Source organism: Convolutriloba macropyga, chromosome 10 (genome assembly GCF_964194025.1).
Source record: "Convolutriloba macropyga chromosome 10, txConMacr16.3, whole genome shotgun sequence".
Lineage (NCBI taxonomy): Eukaryota > Metazoa > Xenacoelomorpha > Acoela > Convolutidae > Convolutriloba > Convolutriloba macropyga.
Window position 1 is genome coordinate 21,618,864 of NC_134477.1, and position 15,079 is coordinate 21,633,942.

The 15,079-nt window shown below is 34.9% G+C and overlaps 1 protein-coding gene across 4 annotated transcripts in view; it reads left to right on the forward strand.

Annotated features, from left to right (window-relative positions):
• The window catches only part of LOC142348821 (solute carrier family 7 member 14-like), a 144,860-nt gene that overhangs the window by 111,754 nt on the left and 18,027 nt on the right, over positions 1-15,079 (forward strand). For all 4 annotated transcript variants that reach the window (XM_075400346.1, XM_075400347.1, XM_075400348.1 and 1 more), the window contains one exon: positions 1,379-1,548. In XM_075400346.1, the coding sequence (XP_075256461.1) occupies positions 1,379-1,548 (170 nt within the window). The remainder of the gene's footprint in view (positions 1-1,378; positions 1,549-15,079) is intronic.

The window sequence follows — 15,079 nt, forward strand, 5'->3', positions numbered from 1 at the left end:
AGAAGAAATAACGCTTCTTAGAGTTGTACCACAAGCAACAGTACTTGTACCACTTTTTTATATCTATTTTTAAGATATGGCAACACGAGTTGACGAAGAAACTGAACTTATACAATATGCTGACGATACTGTTATTTTAACTTCTGGTACATCCATTGACGGAAGCAAGGCGAAAAGAGAATATAATGCCAACAAACTAGTTCAATATTTTCATGAACAACAATTCACAGTAAACAACTCACAAACTGAATTCATGATATTTGGTAAATGCAAAAGGAAAGACTTTAATGAACAGATCCTTATAAATTCAATTCCAATTGACGAGAAACATGCGGTAAAGTATTAGGGGGTTTATATAGACAGCAATTAAACATTTCAAGGGGAAGTTAAACATCTACTAAAAATAGCCCAAGGAATAAAAATATTTTGCGCTATTAGAAAAATTGTCCCACAAAAACTAATGAGACTCGTCCTAAATGCACTGGTTTTGTCATTTGCACTACGCTACAGTTGTCTTTCACGCAATTGAGCAGAATCTAATAGTATTCTTGGAGAAACAGCTAAACGGGGCGTTAAGGGCAACATATTTTAGACAAAACTGCGAATCTGTTCAAGATAACACAGTCGGAACCTACTCCACGTTAAACTATTTTTGCGAAAGATTATTTTTTTGTAAAATAAAAAAATAGTTACGACCTGCTTGTACACCACCAACTGGATGTCCGTTAGTCACTTGGAGTCTTCATGAGTCTAACAGTACAAAAAAATTGTTGTTGAACCTGAAATTTGTTTCCAGCAAAATGCAGAAATCGTTTGTAAGATTTGAATGAACTACTCAGTGAAATTAAAATCAAACAAGACAAAAAATTCCCTAAGCTGCTTAGAATCTTCTTCTGCTCAGTTTTTAATTGAACCCCCTGTTTGTGGAAGATTACGTGTTCAACATGGCGTGACTTTAAATTTGGAATTATGAACTAGACTTACTGTTTTTGGGTTGACGTAATAAAACGTATAAATTTTGAAACGTTTTTTTTGTTCATTTAATATGCCACGAAAATGCAATTCACTTAGATTTTCTGTTTTAATGTTAAAGTGTTAAAGTAATTATTAATTTGTAAATACCGGACTAACACCAGTTGTATACTCCTTGGCATGGTTCGGAATTCAGTGTTCTTTTTTTGTATGTCGGATCGATTTCGGACTCCCCACCCGTTTCATGGGCATAAAACTTTTACGCCCATCGGCACGTGCTTTCGTTTACATTGTAATGTAGTATATAACAACGCGTAATTTGTAACTGGACGTTCCGAACAAGGTTAGATCGCAGCTGTGATATTAACAGATGGCTCTCAAGTTGACAATGTTTGTGATATTTTAGAATCTTCCTGCTGTATCTGATCATGCGTGAACCCCAGAACAAGACCAAGTTGCGCTTCATGACCCCGTGGGTTCCTTTCCTTCCAGTCATGGCAGTTTTTGCCAACATCTATCTCATGCTCAAACTCTCTCCCCTCACCTGGCTTCGATTCGTCATCTGGATGGCTATAGGTGAGTCTATATGCTTTGCTGAGAGAGTTTTCAATCTCTTCGATTGTTATTAATAACCGCCCTTATCTTCTCAGCCAGCTATTATAGCGCTCCTATTTTAATTATTACGTCTCGAAGAGGAGTATTGAAGTCGTTTTTTTAAAATCAATTTTGAAGTGGAGTGAATTTCAATTGGAGTGAATTTTGAAGCGGGAAATGAAACGCGTGAAAAAATTTGGAGTGATTTTGGTGCTGAACAAAAGTGAGGAGCGGAGCGAAAAAAGTGGTTTTTGTTCATACCGCTGTTTTTGAGAGAGTGAGAAATTGATGTGTGAAAAAATTTTCTCTAAGCGAGCGAAATTTTACCTCACTCAAAAAATGACTTCTGAACTCACTTATGGAACTTTAATTTTTTATGAAGATTTACTAGTTAATAGTGTGCATCTAAGTAGTGCCAATCTTGTATGCCCTAATTCGTGATTATTAGTCTTGAGTTTTTGATTTCGAATATCAATTTTGAAATAGCTATTTAGGGCTTTTTCCTTATAGAACGTATGTCAAAAAATTGACAGTCCAACCCTTCACCCTTTACCACCACCTACCTGCCCCCACCTACCAACACCCCCCCCCCCCCAACAGCACCTACCCACACCCCTGAACTGAAAAAATTTTAACGATTTTTATGTTATATTGGTCTGCTATTTTTGTTATTTCTAGTGTTTTTTTCGATATTCTAATTTTGGCCAATTTATGGTAGAGATTATTTTGCACGACGATTCGAGTCGTTTCCGGTATTCTACCGGCTATGTTTTTAATTCGTCGTCTCCATCGATGATTCTTACGACCTGACTTCTTTGAATTGACTTCTTGGAATTGACTTCAGTGACTTCTATTGCTTTGCAGTTAAAATTTATGTACGTGACGTCGTTTCTGCTTTTAGGTCAATTGCGTGACTTACCTCACTCAAAAAATGACTTCTGAACTCACTTATGGAACTTTAATTTTTTATGAAGATTTACTAGTTAATAGTGTGCATCTAAGTAGTGCCAATCTTGTATGCCCTAATTCGTGATTATTAGTCTTGAGTTTTTGATTTCGAATATCAATTTTGAAATAGCTATTTAAGGGCTTTTTCCTTATAGAACGTATGTCAAAAAATTGACAGTCCAAAGCTAACCCAAAAAGTCTTGTGGTCTATTAAAGGACTGGTGGTCGATCTGTCTATCTTATTTCTTTAGGTGTTTCAATTCATGGAAGGCCACGAGCGTCTATCGCGGCTTTTTTCCGGCAATCTGCCGGGTATGTTTTTATTTAATTCGTCGTCTCCATCGATGATTCTTACGACCTGACTTCTTGGAATTGACTTCTATTCCTTTGCAATTAAAATTTGTGTACGTGACGTCATTTCTGCTTTTAGGTCAATTGCGTGACTTACCTCACTCGAAAAAATGACTTCTGAACTCACTTATGAAACTTTAAATTTTATGAACATTTTAATTAAAAATCAAGTGTGCATCTAAGTAGTTGCAAACTTATATGCCCTAATTCTTTAATATCAGTCTTGAGTTTTTGGTTTCGAATATCAATTTTGAAAAAGCTCCCCTTATAGACCGTATTTGTCATAAAATTGACAGGCCGAATCTAACCTAAAAAGTCTAGTGGTCTATTAAAGAACTGCTGGTCTATCTTATTTCTTTAGTTGTTTCAATTCATGGAAGGCCACAAGCGTCTATCGCGGCTATTTTCCGGCAATCTGCCGGCTATGTTTTCGATAGGAATTGAAGTTTTCAAGTAGTTAATTTGAGTTTAACGCTAATTTGGAGGTTTTTGATTAGTTTTGCTGATTTTTAGAGGAATTTTTTAAAGATTTTTTGGCTGTTTTTTGTTTTAATGCTTCAAGTGGGATTTGAATAGAAGCTTGTTACTTAAAATATTCCGATACCAATTGGCTAAAGTTTTCTTGGTATATATCATTTTTTTCTTTGAAAATTGACAGAAAAATTGAGAAATTTTAAACCATTTTTCTTATTTTTTTCGCACTTTTTTTTAAAATCTTAGACAAGTTTCTTTGCTTATTATGACTTGCCCATTATTTTGCGAGTTTTTCATTGCTCTAATTGCAAAAGAACGTTATTTGACTTTACGTTTCCTTAAACTATTTAAAAAATCCTTTTAAACAACAGCTTCTCAGCAAAGCAATTCAAAATGAAGAGAGTCAGTATAAAAAAATCAAAGTCAAAAATAGAAACGGATAAACCCATAACGCCCATTTTTAGATGCCCGATACTTGAACTTCGTTCTCATGAGTTTTAGTTACTATCTATAATATTATTGGTATTGATACTAGACCCTGTAGCCTCTCACTGAGAGACAGGATGTCAATTACAAAATGACATCAAAATAAATCGCACTTAAAAATGTTTTTATACAAAAATCAATTTTTGTTGATATTTTCTTTTCCTTCAATCCCCATAGAGTTATGGAAATCAACGGCGGCTTTTTTCCGGCAATCTGCCGGGTACGTTTCAGACGTAGCATGCTCTGTTTTATTCGTTGAACAAAACCTTGTTTCGGTTTATCTTAGTTCACAGCTTGTTCAACATTTTGCATAAAATCTTCTTTGTGCTCAAAGTCCTTTTAAAATGCAGTTTCTCAACAAACCAATATAAAGTGAAGAAGAATTTGTATCGAAAAAACAAGAATCCTATCATTTAGTCTCAATAATGACAGTTCTGATAGCTGGATAATTAGTGTGTGTCTTCATGACTTTGACACTGCGTTTTCAAAAACTATATGCAAATTTTAAAAATCACAAGATAGCCTCAGCCGCTATTATTTAGGTGCGTTCAGTTTTTAGTTCGCATTACTTTTCTTTCAGGTTTTTCGTTTTACATAAGTTGCTACTCACGTTTGACCCCTGACTTACGGCACTCACTGTTTTAACTAATGGAATTTAAGTTTCTCACTCACAGAAATACGCTATGTAGTGAATACTCATTTTTAATAGCCACTCTCAGCTTCCCAGCCGGCTATATTAGCGTTCCTTTTTTTACTTCTTTGTACTAAATTTTTTCGCTTTATCTTGGCTCACAGCTTGTTCAACATTTTGCATAAAATCTTTGTGCTCCAAGTGCTTTTAAAATGCAGTTTCTCAACAAAGCAATCTAAAGTGAACAAGAATCAGTATCGAAAAACGTTTCATAATAGAAACAGAATAAACCCATAAAGCCCAATTTTAGATGCCAGCCACTTGATCTTTGTTCCTATAGGTCTTATTTAACTTCTCTAATTCGTTTTGGCATTGCTACTAGCCCCTGCGTCCTCTCATTAGGAAACGGGTATGCATAACAACGAAATCCAATCAAATTGGTATTATGGGGATAAATGGCGCACAATGGGGAAACAATTGGTGTTATGGGAATAAATGCAGGCTATTTTCCTGCAATCTGCCGGGTATGTTTTTAATTGCTCTCGAACGAAGTTGGAAGCAATTATTGTAAACGAGTCTTTTTATGCAATTTTTGTGCTGGACAGTTTTCGAGAACATTCTTTCGATTTCACTTCTCGAGTGCTTTTTCGCGCTTGAGTGCTTGATTTTTGAGGGACCAAGATTGCTCTTCTTCAAAAATTAGGCCTGTTGCTAAAACAAAGGAGAAATTAAGATCCATTATCATAAGGCCCTCAAATCTGAGTGGTTTATGCTTCGGTCTTTTACGCCAGAGCTTGGGGGTTCGGACCCCGACGTGGTCAGAATGTTTTTGCATTCATAAAAAATTCTCCAGAATAAAATTCTGAATTGAATTGCCGCGCCTATCGGTGGAGAAGAATTTGTCCAATGTTTGTCGGTTTGTTTTCAACTATCGGTTTGAAATGCTCATACATGTGTTTTATTCTTGCATAATGTTTTTATTTCATCAGTGGTTTATATGACTTAGACCTTTTTTAAAATTAAATTGCACGTTTTTTGTAACTTTTTGTCCTGTTTCTTTAATCAACAATGACGGTCACTACGGTCACTAATGAGGCGCAATCGAAGCTATGTAATTGTTTCAAATGATATCTAAAGGTTTTAACTACTTTGTCACAACTTGTTTTCAAAAAGTATCAGTATTTTTGAATAGACGCCGTCAGCCTCTAAACGGCTACTATTTAGGCGCTCTTTTTTAATATTCGCTTCAGCTTTTGATCAAGTTTTTCTTTTTACATAAGTCACGATTTTTACGCCTGACTTCTGACGTACTTCACTCGCTGTTTCAACTGAACGGATTTTAAATTCTTTCGTGCTTTGAATTACGCAATGTCGTGAATACTGTAAAAGTGGAAAAGAACATGATCGAAAGAAACAGGGTAAGCATATAAAGCCCGGTCATTAACTCATAGTGCTTTAGGTAATCAAAGTTCATTGAAGCGATTGCTAGCTGGAATTGGTATTCTGCGTAAGTTAATTAGCGTTAAGTTTAAAAATCTCTTATTTTTTCTTTTTCTGTTTCAATCTTAATATGCGTCAAGCGGGTCAACGGTGGCTATTTTCCAGCAATTTGCAGTCTATGTTTGGGTCTTGCTCTGTTTTTAAGTTTTTTTGATGTCCTATCTTTTAGTCTCAATAATGACAGTTCTGATAGCTGGATAGTTGAGTAAACTTAAAGATAATTGACGGTTTGGGTTCATAGTTAATGTTTTTCATGACTTTGACACTGCGTTTTCAAAAACTATTTGCAAATTTTAAGAATCAAAAGAAAGCCTCAGTCGCTATTATTTAGGTGCCTTCAGTTTTTAGTTGGCATTACTTTTCTTTCAGGTTTTTCGTTTTACATAACTTGCTGCTCAAGTTTGACTCCTGACTTACGGCACTCACTGTTTCAACTAAACGAATTTAAGTTTCTTTCACTCACAGAAATACGCAATGTAGTGAATGCTCAATTTCAAATGAGAGGAATAAAAAGACACAGGATAAACCGATAGAGCCCGGTCATTGTGTGTTAGGTTATCAATGTTCGTTTGAGTGATTGCCAATTCGCTGGCATCAGTATTAAGCTTAAAGCCATCAGTTTTGAAGCCGACCGAATTAAGTATAATCTGAGAATCTGAAACTGCGCACCAAATTAGAACACTTTGTCTCTTATAAAAAAATTCTCTATTTTCATTTTTAATAACCGGCCTCAGCTTCTCAGCCGGCTATATTAGGGGTCCTTTTTTACTTCTTTGTACTATTTGTAATTTTTTTTCGCTTTACCTTAGTTCATAGCTTGTTAAACATTCTGCGTGAATTCGTTTTGGCTTCTCTAGGCTAGTTTCATTTTCTCTCATTCTTTTTAAAGTGTTTTAGACAGCAGTTGCTCAGCAAAGCAATTCAAATGAACAGCGTCAGTTTTTTTTTAAAGCGAAATCAAATAGGAACGGGATTAATCCATAAAGCCCAACTTTAGATGCCCGTTACTCGAGTTTTGTTCTTAGTTACCATTTCTGATGCTTATTGGTATTCATACTAGCCCCTATGTTGTCTCACTTTGAAACAGGAGTATGTTCAGCTCAAAAGTGACATCAAACTAGTTCGCAGCAAAAATCTTTTTTTTTGTTAGTGTTTTCTCTTCTATCAATCGCAATCCTGTTTTTGGGAGTCAACGGCGGCTATTTTTCGGCAATTAAATTTTAAATCCTGATGAGAGTCAAACGCGTCAGCGGCGACTTTTCTCCAAAATTTTGCGGGCCATTTTTTTCGCTGCTTTAATCGATTCAATTGTTTCTGTTTGTAGCTAATGCTTTCTTTGACTCTGACGCATTTTTAATTTTTTTTCCAGTTTTTGCCCTTTTTATTGTTCGTTTTGTAGTCATATAGCTTAGTTTCAGTAATAACTATTGTCACCGGTTTATAATGAGGAGTTATTCAACCTATTTAGTGACTGGAGTTCATAGCGTTGGTTTTCACGAATTCATGTTCAATTTAATAGTAGTAGATTTTTGAGTCTTTTTTTGCTTTTTTGTGGTTTTGTTGCTTAGTCCTAAAATAGTTCCCAATGGTCCTCTAGTGTGGAATATTTTTCCTCGATTTCATTGGCTTCAACTTTTACCTATCCTTTTCATTGACTTAGGTTACATTTTTTGGAAAGGTTTCTGGTGAATTTTGGTACCGTTTTTACCTAAAAGGACTGCTAATGCTGTTGTGTGACTTCTAAAGTTGCATGTTTTCATGTGATTAAGTGTTGTTTTGTGTTATTCTCAGTTTGTCGGCACCGATTTCCGCTAATTTCTGATTTTTGCCAATTTTCTGTTGCTGTTGACGTTTTTGTCTGTATTCAGGCTGGATCCTAGTTAATTTTGGCATGTATCTTAATTGGACAATTGAATCTTGGGTAAACGGGCAAATAATCAGTCAAAGTAATTGGGCAGCATATCACTGCTTTGGACATTTCCCGTTCTTCATTTGATATCTATCGTATTTTGCAGAGTTTTGTAACATAAATCTAATTGGTTTATACAAGTATTTCCGCTCACATAACCACACAATCGGTTATGGTCACCACTCATTTATGGAGAAAAGAAACCCTTACTCCCCTCCAGTTGGGTGAGAAGGGTGCATTTAATGAGAAAACTGCACTAATCAGGGACAAGCATCTGTTGTCATTAGTTAGGCGAATCGGGTAATTATCATATTTGCGTTACCAAGCATTAATTGGATTGAATTGGATTTTAAATACTGTTGTTATAATTTTAAGGACGGGTAGTGTCAGTGTTTATTTAATGTAATGAGTTAATTGATTTTAAAGACAAATTACAATTGTTTTAAGATTTTTTTTTATTGTTTCAGCATAAGATGACATGTTTTTTTGAATGTCATAGTTTGACAAATTTCGCTTGAAAAATTTTTCTTGTCAAGTCCTTAGTTGATTAATTTCTTTGGATTGTAATTCGGTTTCATTTTCGTCGTCAAGATTTTTCTTGAAACAATATGACGTCGCGATCAGTTCAAATTTGCTTTTTTTGTTCATGCATTCAGGCAACGGGAACTCAATTGCGTAGGTGACGTCATTTTGCACTCATTTCGTGACTAGTTTTGCGTGATTCAGTTCGTGACGTCATTTGCGTGATTAAGTTTTTGAACTTTCCCAACGCATTTCTGTATTTATCTGTATTGTACGGCACGCAAGTCTATTTTGCAGCTATTCCTCAAACTGCCGGCTACGTTTTATGGCTCAGAAAAATTGAATCTTATTGGGGTGCTGTACTGTTACAAACCAAGTTGACTTTACAAACTGTTGTTTTCACGGCCCAAAGATGAGTAATGAAAGGGTTTTCTTCAAATAAATTTTTTGTGATTTTAAAACAAAGCAGGCTAAGTTTGTAGCTGAACAGTTATTACTTTCTCTTTACAAAGTGTGTAAAAATTTTTGTAGCCATCCTACAGTAGTTTTTATTCGATTTTTCGCTGGACCAATTTTCCCTCTGACAACTCCAACTTTTCTTTTGTCCACTAAAACGCGAAAGTGCTAAAATCCTGAGGTATTAAGTCACTGGGCAGCTCTGTTAGAGCTCTACTATCTACTATTGAATTGCTGAGAAGAATTGAATCTTCTGAGAAGACATAGCGCAAAAGCAGTTTTTCGTTGGTTGGATCCCCGCTACAAACCCTTCCTAATGCGCCACCTGCTGCTATCCTCCCTAAGCCCAAGCTGGGTACTACCAACTTCAACCTCTCACCCGGCGTTTGAGGGCAATTCCGCTGACGTTTCTCCGTTATGTTCATGTTCATTAATGCCATTGTAAGCCTCTCAGATGCTATTATTTAGGCGATCTATTTTTTTTGTTTTAATCCAAAGCATTTGATTTGTAATGGAGGCGCTGTTTCTTGCGACTCGAAGAGTAATGGTGACGTGTATTTTAAAGTTGGTGGATTTAATTTACACAGGTTGTAGAGAGAGAGAGAGAGAGAGAGAGAGAGAGAGAGAGCGAGCAGGAAAAGCTGGCGTGGAAAAATTTCTGCCAACTGAGCGATTTTTTTTACCGTGAGAGCCATTTTTCTTGACTAACATTTACCAGGGTTTTTGTCAGTCCGTGGTTTTTCTTGACTAACATTTACCAGTAATTAATTGCTCTCAAACGAAGTTTGTGGCAATTATATTAGTCCTGTGGTCTTATAGGCGATTTTTTTATTGTCCAATTTTTTGGGTGAACCATTCGACTTTCGTGCTTAAAAAACGTGATAGACACGCCTTAAGCCTAAACAGTCTCCTAGGAATGTAATTCAACCAAAACTTTTGATGATACAAATTTATGGTCTGAAGGGCTGTTCTTAATCTTGAATTTTGGACGAAGTCACCCCCGCCGCCCACTCAATCGACCCCACTTACCATCCCCGCCACTGACACCCCCATCGCTTGATTAGCCCCCCCCCCCCCGCCCCCCGACTCAGCTCATCCCAGCGCTGTTAACATTTCTGCGAGTTTTTCGACTACGAAAAAGCACTTGATTTTAAGATATGGCAGCTTCTGTAAGTTTCCAATTGCTCTTGGACGAAGTTCATAGCAGTTTAGCAGTTATTGTAAACGTGTGTCCTTTTTATGCAAAATTTTTGCTTTTCGGTTTTGAATTTTCGAGTGACTTTTACGCCCTTGACTTTTTGCGTTTCGCGTGGTCTAAAATTCTCTCAATCACAATTTCAAGCAGCTGAACTCAATTGGCGGCAATTTAAGACTAAAAGTCAAACGAAATGTGCGCCGAAACTGGTACCATTTTTCACTTAGTGGTATAGTTTTTTTTAATAGTGGTATATCTTAACCTCTAATGTGGTTATTCGAAGCCCACTATTGAACTTCTTAGTCCCATTTAGGCCTTAGACTTTGTCGACTTTTTGATGTGAATGATAAGTCAAATGAGTATTAATTTTAGTTGAATGGGGATATAAAATAGAGCAAAATGTAGAGTTGGGTTTTTTGGTTTTTCAATCAGCTTTCAAAGTGAAATGAGAAATTTAAATTTATTTTCGGCTGTTGAGACTTTTTGCTACACGGGTTGCAGTTTGACTTTTTTTCTACTGATTCTTCTGTAGTTTTTTAGTAACGCTACTAAGTGCCTTCCTAAAACCAGTAATGAATCTCTTTAATGTTTGATTGTCAAATATTTTTATGACTTTACATGAAACAATAGTGATTTTTTTTCAATTTTGCTCGTTTGTTTTATCATTTAGTCAGTCTCAATAATGAAACATTTAATTGGATTTTTTGAAGCATATGTGGATATCGTTTTAACTTTTTCAGTTGAATTGATCCGTATATGAGGAAATTTTCCTTTTTCTGTTTTTTGGAGTTTTAAAACATCAAAAACAACAAAGGTTTTTGTGTTTTTGATTTTAGAATTCTTTAATTTTTTGGAAAGTGTTAGCGGAATTTGTTAATTGCTGTCAAGCGAAGTTTGTAGCAATTATATTAGTCCTGTCGGTCTTTTTTATGCAATTTTTCGCTTGACCGATTTTTCGTCTGGCCCATTTGACTTTTCATCCTCAATAACGGGATAAACAGTTGGCGCCCAGCGGGTATTAAGTGCTCTCGGAGCCTTTGGGCTCACTAATCTTCAAGTATGCGATTCACAGAATCTGTTTTGGAGACTTATACTTATGGTGCGAAGGGCGGTTTTTAGAGATTGACCCCCCCCCCCCATACTGTTACTACCCCAACAGCCCCCGGTACTCCCCCGCTGCGCTCACTTACGCCCCTTGAATTAAGCGAATGCTAGCCTCACTAAACCTAGCTACCGCCGAAGCCAACCGCTCGCCGGTCGTTTGAGAGCAATTCGCCCGAAGTTAGTCGGTTATGTTTATTCTTTGTGTTAGAATTTTGGCTCCTTTATGACAGACAATATCGGGATGAAACCCGATTGATGTTATTAATTAATTCAGGTGATAGTTAGTTGTTTTTGCAACCGTGTTTCGGTTAATTATTGGCGTTTTTTAAATTTGCCCACAGTGTTTATTGTTTTCATTTTCCCTCTTGCCACAATTTGTGTCATCATTTTGTTCAGTTTGTAGCTAATAGTTTTCACACTTAGTTTGTTTCCAAAACCTTGCAGTGAATTACAAATATTTCGTTCCATTGTCGGTTTTTCACTGTTCGTTTGCGCTGTTATAAAAAGAACTTTTGTGCCTTCATAGGTTAAAAAGTATGATGTTCTAAATGGTTGGGGTATTATTGACTTTTATGGGAAAAAACTTTCTAAAATCGTTTTTATGTTCCTTTGTTTCTATTTCGTGTTTGTTTTGGTTATTTGCTTTGTTTACAATCAAATGCTATGCTTTAAGTAATGTTCAAAATGAAGTTTTTAGTTTTTTTAGGATTCTGTTCTTAAATAAATTTTTTTTTCGTTTTATACAAGTCATCACTTTCAAGTTTGACTTCTGGGTTACCTCACTCACTGTTTCAACTGAATTTCTATCAAGGTCAGAATCGAAGTAAAATGAAACGGGATAAACCAATCAAGCGTGTGAACTAGGAGTTAATATTTAAAGACTTCTTGCATGAATTTCCTAAGAGCATACATCTAACTGTTATTAATATTAGATTTTTGTCTGAATTTAGAAGCTATCAAATCTTATGAAACTGGGGAGCAATTTCAGTTTTTTTTAATCTTAAGAAGATTTGGTCTTTTCTCTGACTGTTTCATTCGTAACGTCAGTAAAGCAGCTAATAGTTTCTACGCTTAGTTTGTTTCCAAAACGTTGCAGTGAATTATAAATCGTTCCTTCCATTGTCGGTTTTTCACTGTTCGTTTGCGCTGTTATAAAAAGAACTTTTGTGCCTTCATAGGTTAAAACGTATGATGTTCTAAATGGTTGGGGTATTATTGACTTTTATGGGAAAAAACTTTCTAAAATCGTTTTTATGTTCCTTTGTTTCTATTTCGTGTTTGTTTTGGTTATTTGCTTTGTTTACAATCAAATGCTATGCTTTAAGTAATGTTCAAAATGAAGTTTTTAGTTTTTTTAGGATTCTGTTCTTAAATAAATTTTTTTTTCGTTTTATACAAGTCATCACTTTCAAGTTTGACTTCTGGGTTACCTCACTCACTGTTTCAACTGAATTTCTATCAAGGTCAGAATCGAAGTAAAATGAAACGGGATAAACCAATCAAGCGTGTGAACTAGGAGTTAATATTTAAAGACTTCTTGCATGAATTTCCTAAGAGCATACATCTAACTGTTATTAATATTAGATTTTTGTCTGAATTTAGAAGCTATCAAATCTTATGAAACTGGGGAGCAATTTCAGTTTTTTTTAATCTTAAGAAGATTTGGTCTTTTCTCTGACTGTTTCATTCGTAACGTCAGTAAAGCAGCTAATAGTTTTTACGCTTAGTTTGTTTCCAAAACGTTGCAGTGAATTATAAATCGTTCCTTCCATTGTCGGTTTTTCACTGTTCGTTTGCGCTGTTATAAAAAGAACTTTTGTGCCTTCATAGGTTAAAACGTATGATGTTCTAAATGGTTGGGGTATTATTGACTTTTATGGGAAAAAACTTTCTAAAATCGTTTTTATGTTCCTTTGTTTCTATTTCGTGTTTGTTTTGGTTATTTGCTTTGTTTACAATCAAATGCTATGCTTTAAGTAATGTTCAAAATGAAGTTATTTGTTTTTTTTAGGATTCGGTTCTTAAATTAATTTTTTTTTTCGTTTTATACAAGTCACCACTTTCAAGTTTGACTTCTGGGTTACCTCACTCACTGTTTCAACTGAATTTCTATCAAGGTCAGAATCCAAGTAAAATGAAACGGGGATAAACCAATCAAGCGTGTGAACTAGGAGTTAATATTTAAAGACTTCTTGCATGAATTTCCTAAGAGCATACATCTAACTGTTATTAATATTAGATTTTTGTCTGAATTTAGAAGCTATCAAATCTTATGAAACTGGGGAGCAATTTCAATTTTTTTTAATCTTAAGAAGATTTGGTCTTTTCTCTGACTGTTTCATTCGTAACGTCAGTAAAGCAGCTAATAGTTTCTACGCTTAGTTTGTTTCCAAAACGTTGCAGTGAATTATAAATCGTTCCTTCCATTGTCGGTTTTTCACTGTTCGTTTGCGCTGTTATAAAAAGAACTTTTGTGCCTTCATAGGTTAAAACGTATGATGTTCTAAATGGTTGGGGTATTATTGACTTTTATGGGAAAAAACTTTCTAAAATCGTTTTTATGTTCCTTTGTTTCTATTTCGTGTTTTTTTTGGTTATTTGCTTTGTTTACAATCAAATGCTATGCTTTAAGTAATGTTCAAAATGAAGTTATTTGTTTTTTTTAGGATTCGGTTCTTAAATTAATTTTTTTTTTCGTTTTATACAAGTCACCACTTTCAAGTTTGACTTCTGGGTTACCTCACTCACTGTTTCAACTGAATTTCTATCAAGGTCAGAATCCAAGTAAAATGAAACGGGGATAAACCAATCAAGCGTGTGAACTAGGAGTTAATATTTAAAGACTTCTTGCATGAATTTCCTAAGAGCATACATCTAACTGTTATTAATATTAGATTTTTGTCTGAATTTAGAAGCTATCAAATCTTATGAAACTGGGGAGCAATTTCAATTTTTTTTAATCTTAAGAAGATTTGGTCTTTTCTCTGACTGTTTCATTCGTAACGTCAGTAAAGCAGCTAATAGTTTCTACGCTTAGTTTGTTTCCAAAACGTTGCAGTGAATTATAAATCGTTCCTTCCATTGTCGGTTTTTCACTGTTCGTTTGCGCTGTTATAAAAAGAACTTTTGTGCCTTCATAGGTTAAAACGTATGATGTTCTAAATGGTTGGGGTATTATTGACTTTTATGGGAAAAAACTTTCTAAAATCGTTTTTATGTTCCTTTGTTTCTATTTCGTGTTTTTTTTGGTTATTTGCTTTGTTTACAATCAAATGCTATGCTTTAAGTAATGTTCAAAATGAAGTTATTATTTTTTTTAGGATTCTGTTCTTAAATTAATTTTTTTTTGTTTTATACAAGTCACCACTTTCAAGTTTGACTTCTGGGTTACCTCACTCACTGTTTCAACTGAATTTCTATCAAGGTCAGAATCGAAGTAAAATGAAACGGGATAAACCAATCAAGCGTGTGAACTAGGAGTTAATATTTAAAGACTTCTTGCATGAATTTCCTAAGAGCATACATCTAACTGTTATTAATATTAGATTTTTGTCTGAATTTAGAAGCTATCAAATCTTATGAAACTGGGGAGCAATTTCAATTTTTTTAATCTTAATAAGATTTGGTCTTTTCTCTGACTGTTTCATTCGTAACGTCAGTAAAGCAGCTAATAGTTTCTACGCTTAGTTTGTTTCCAAAACGTTGCAGTGAATTATAAATCGTTCCTTCCATTGTCGGTTTTTCACTGTTCGTTTGCGCTGTTATAAAAAGAACTTTTGTGCCTTCATAGGTTAAAACGTATGATGTTCTAAATGGTTGGGGTATTATTGACTTTTATGGGAAAAAACTTTCTAAAATCGTTTTTATGTTCCTTTGTTTCTATTTCGTGTGTGTTTTGGTTATTTGCTTTGTTTACAATCAAATGCTATGCTTTAAG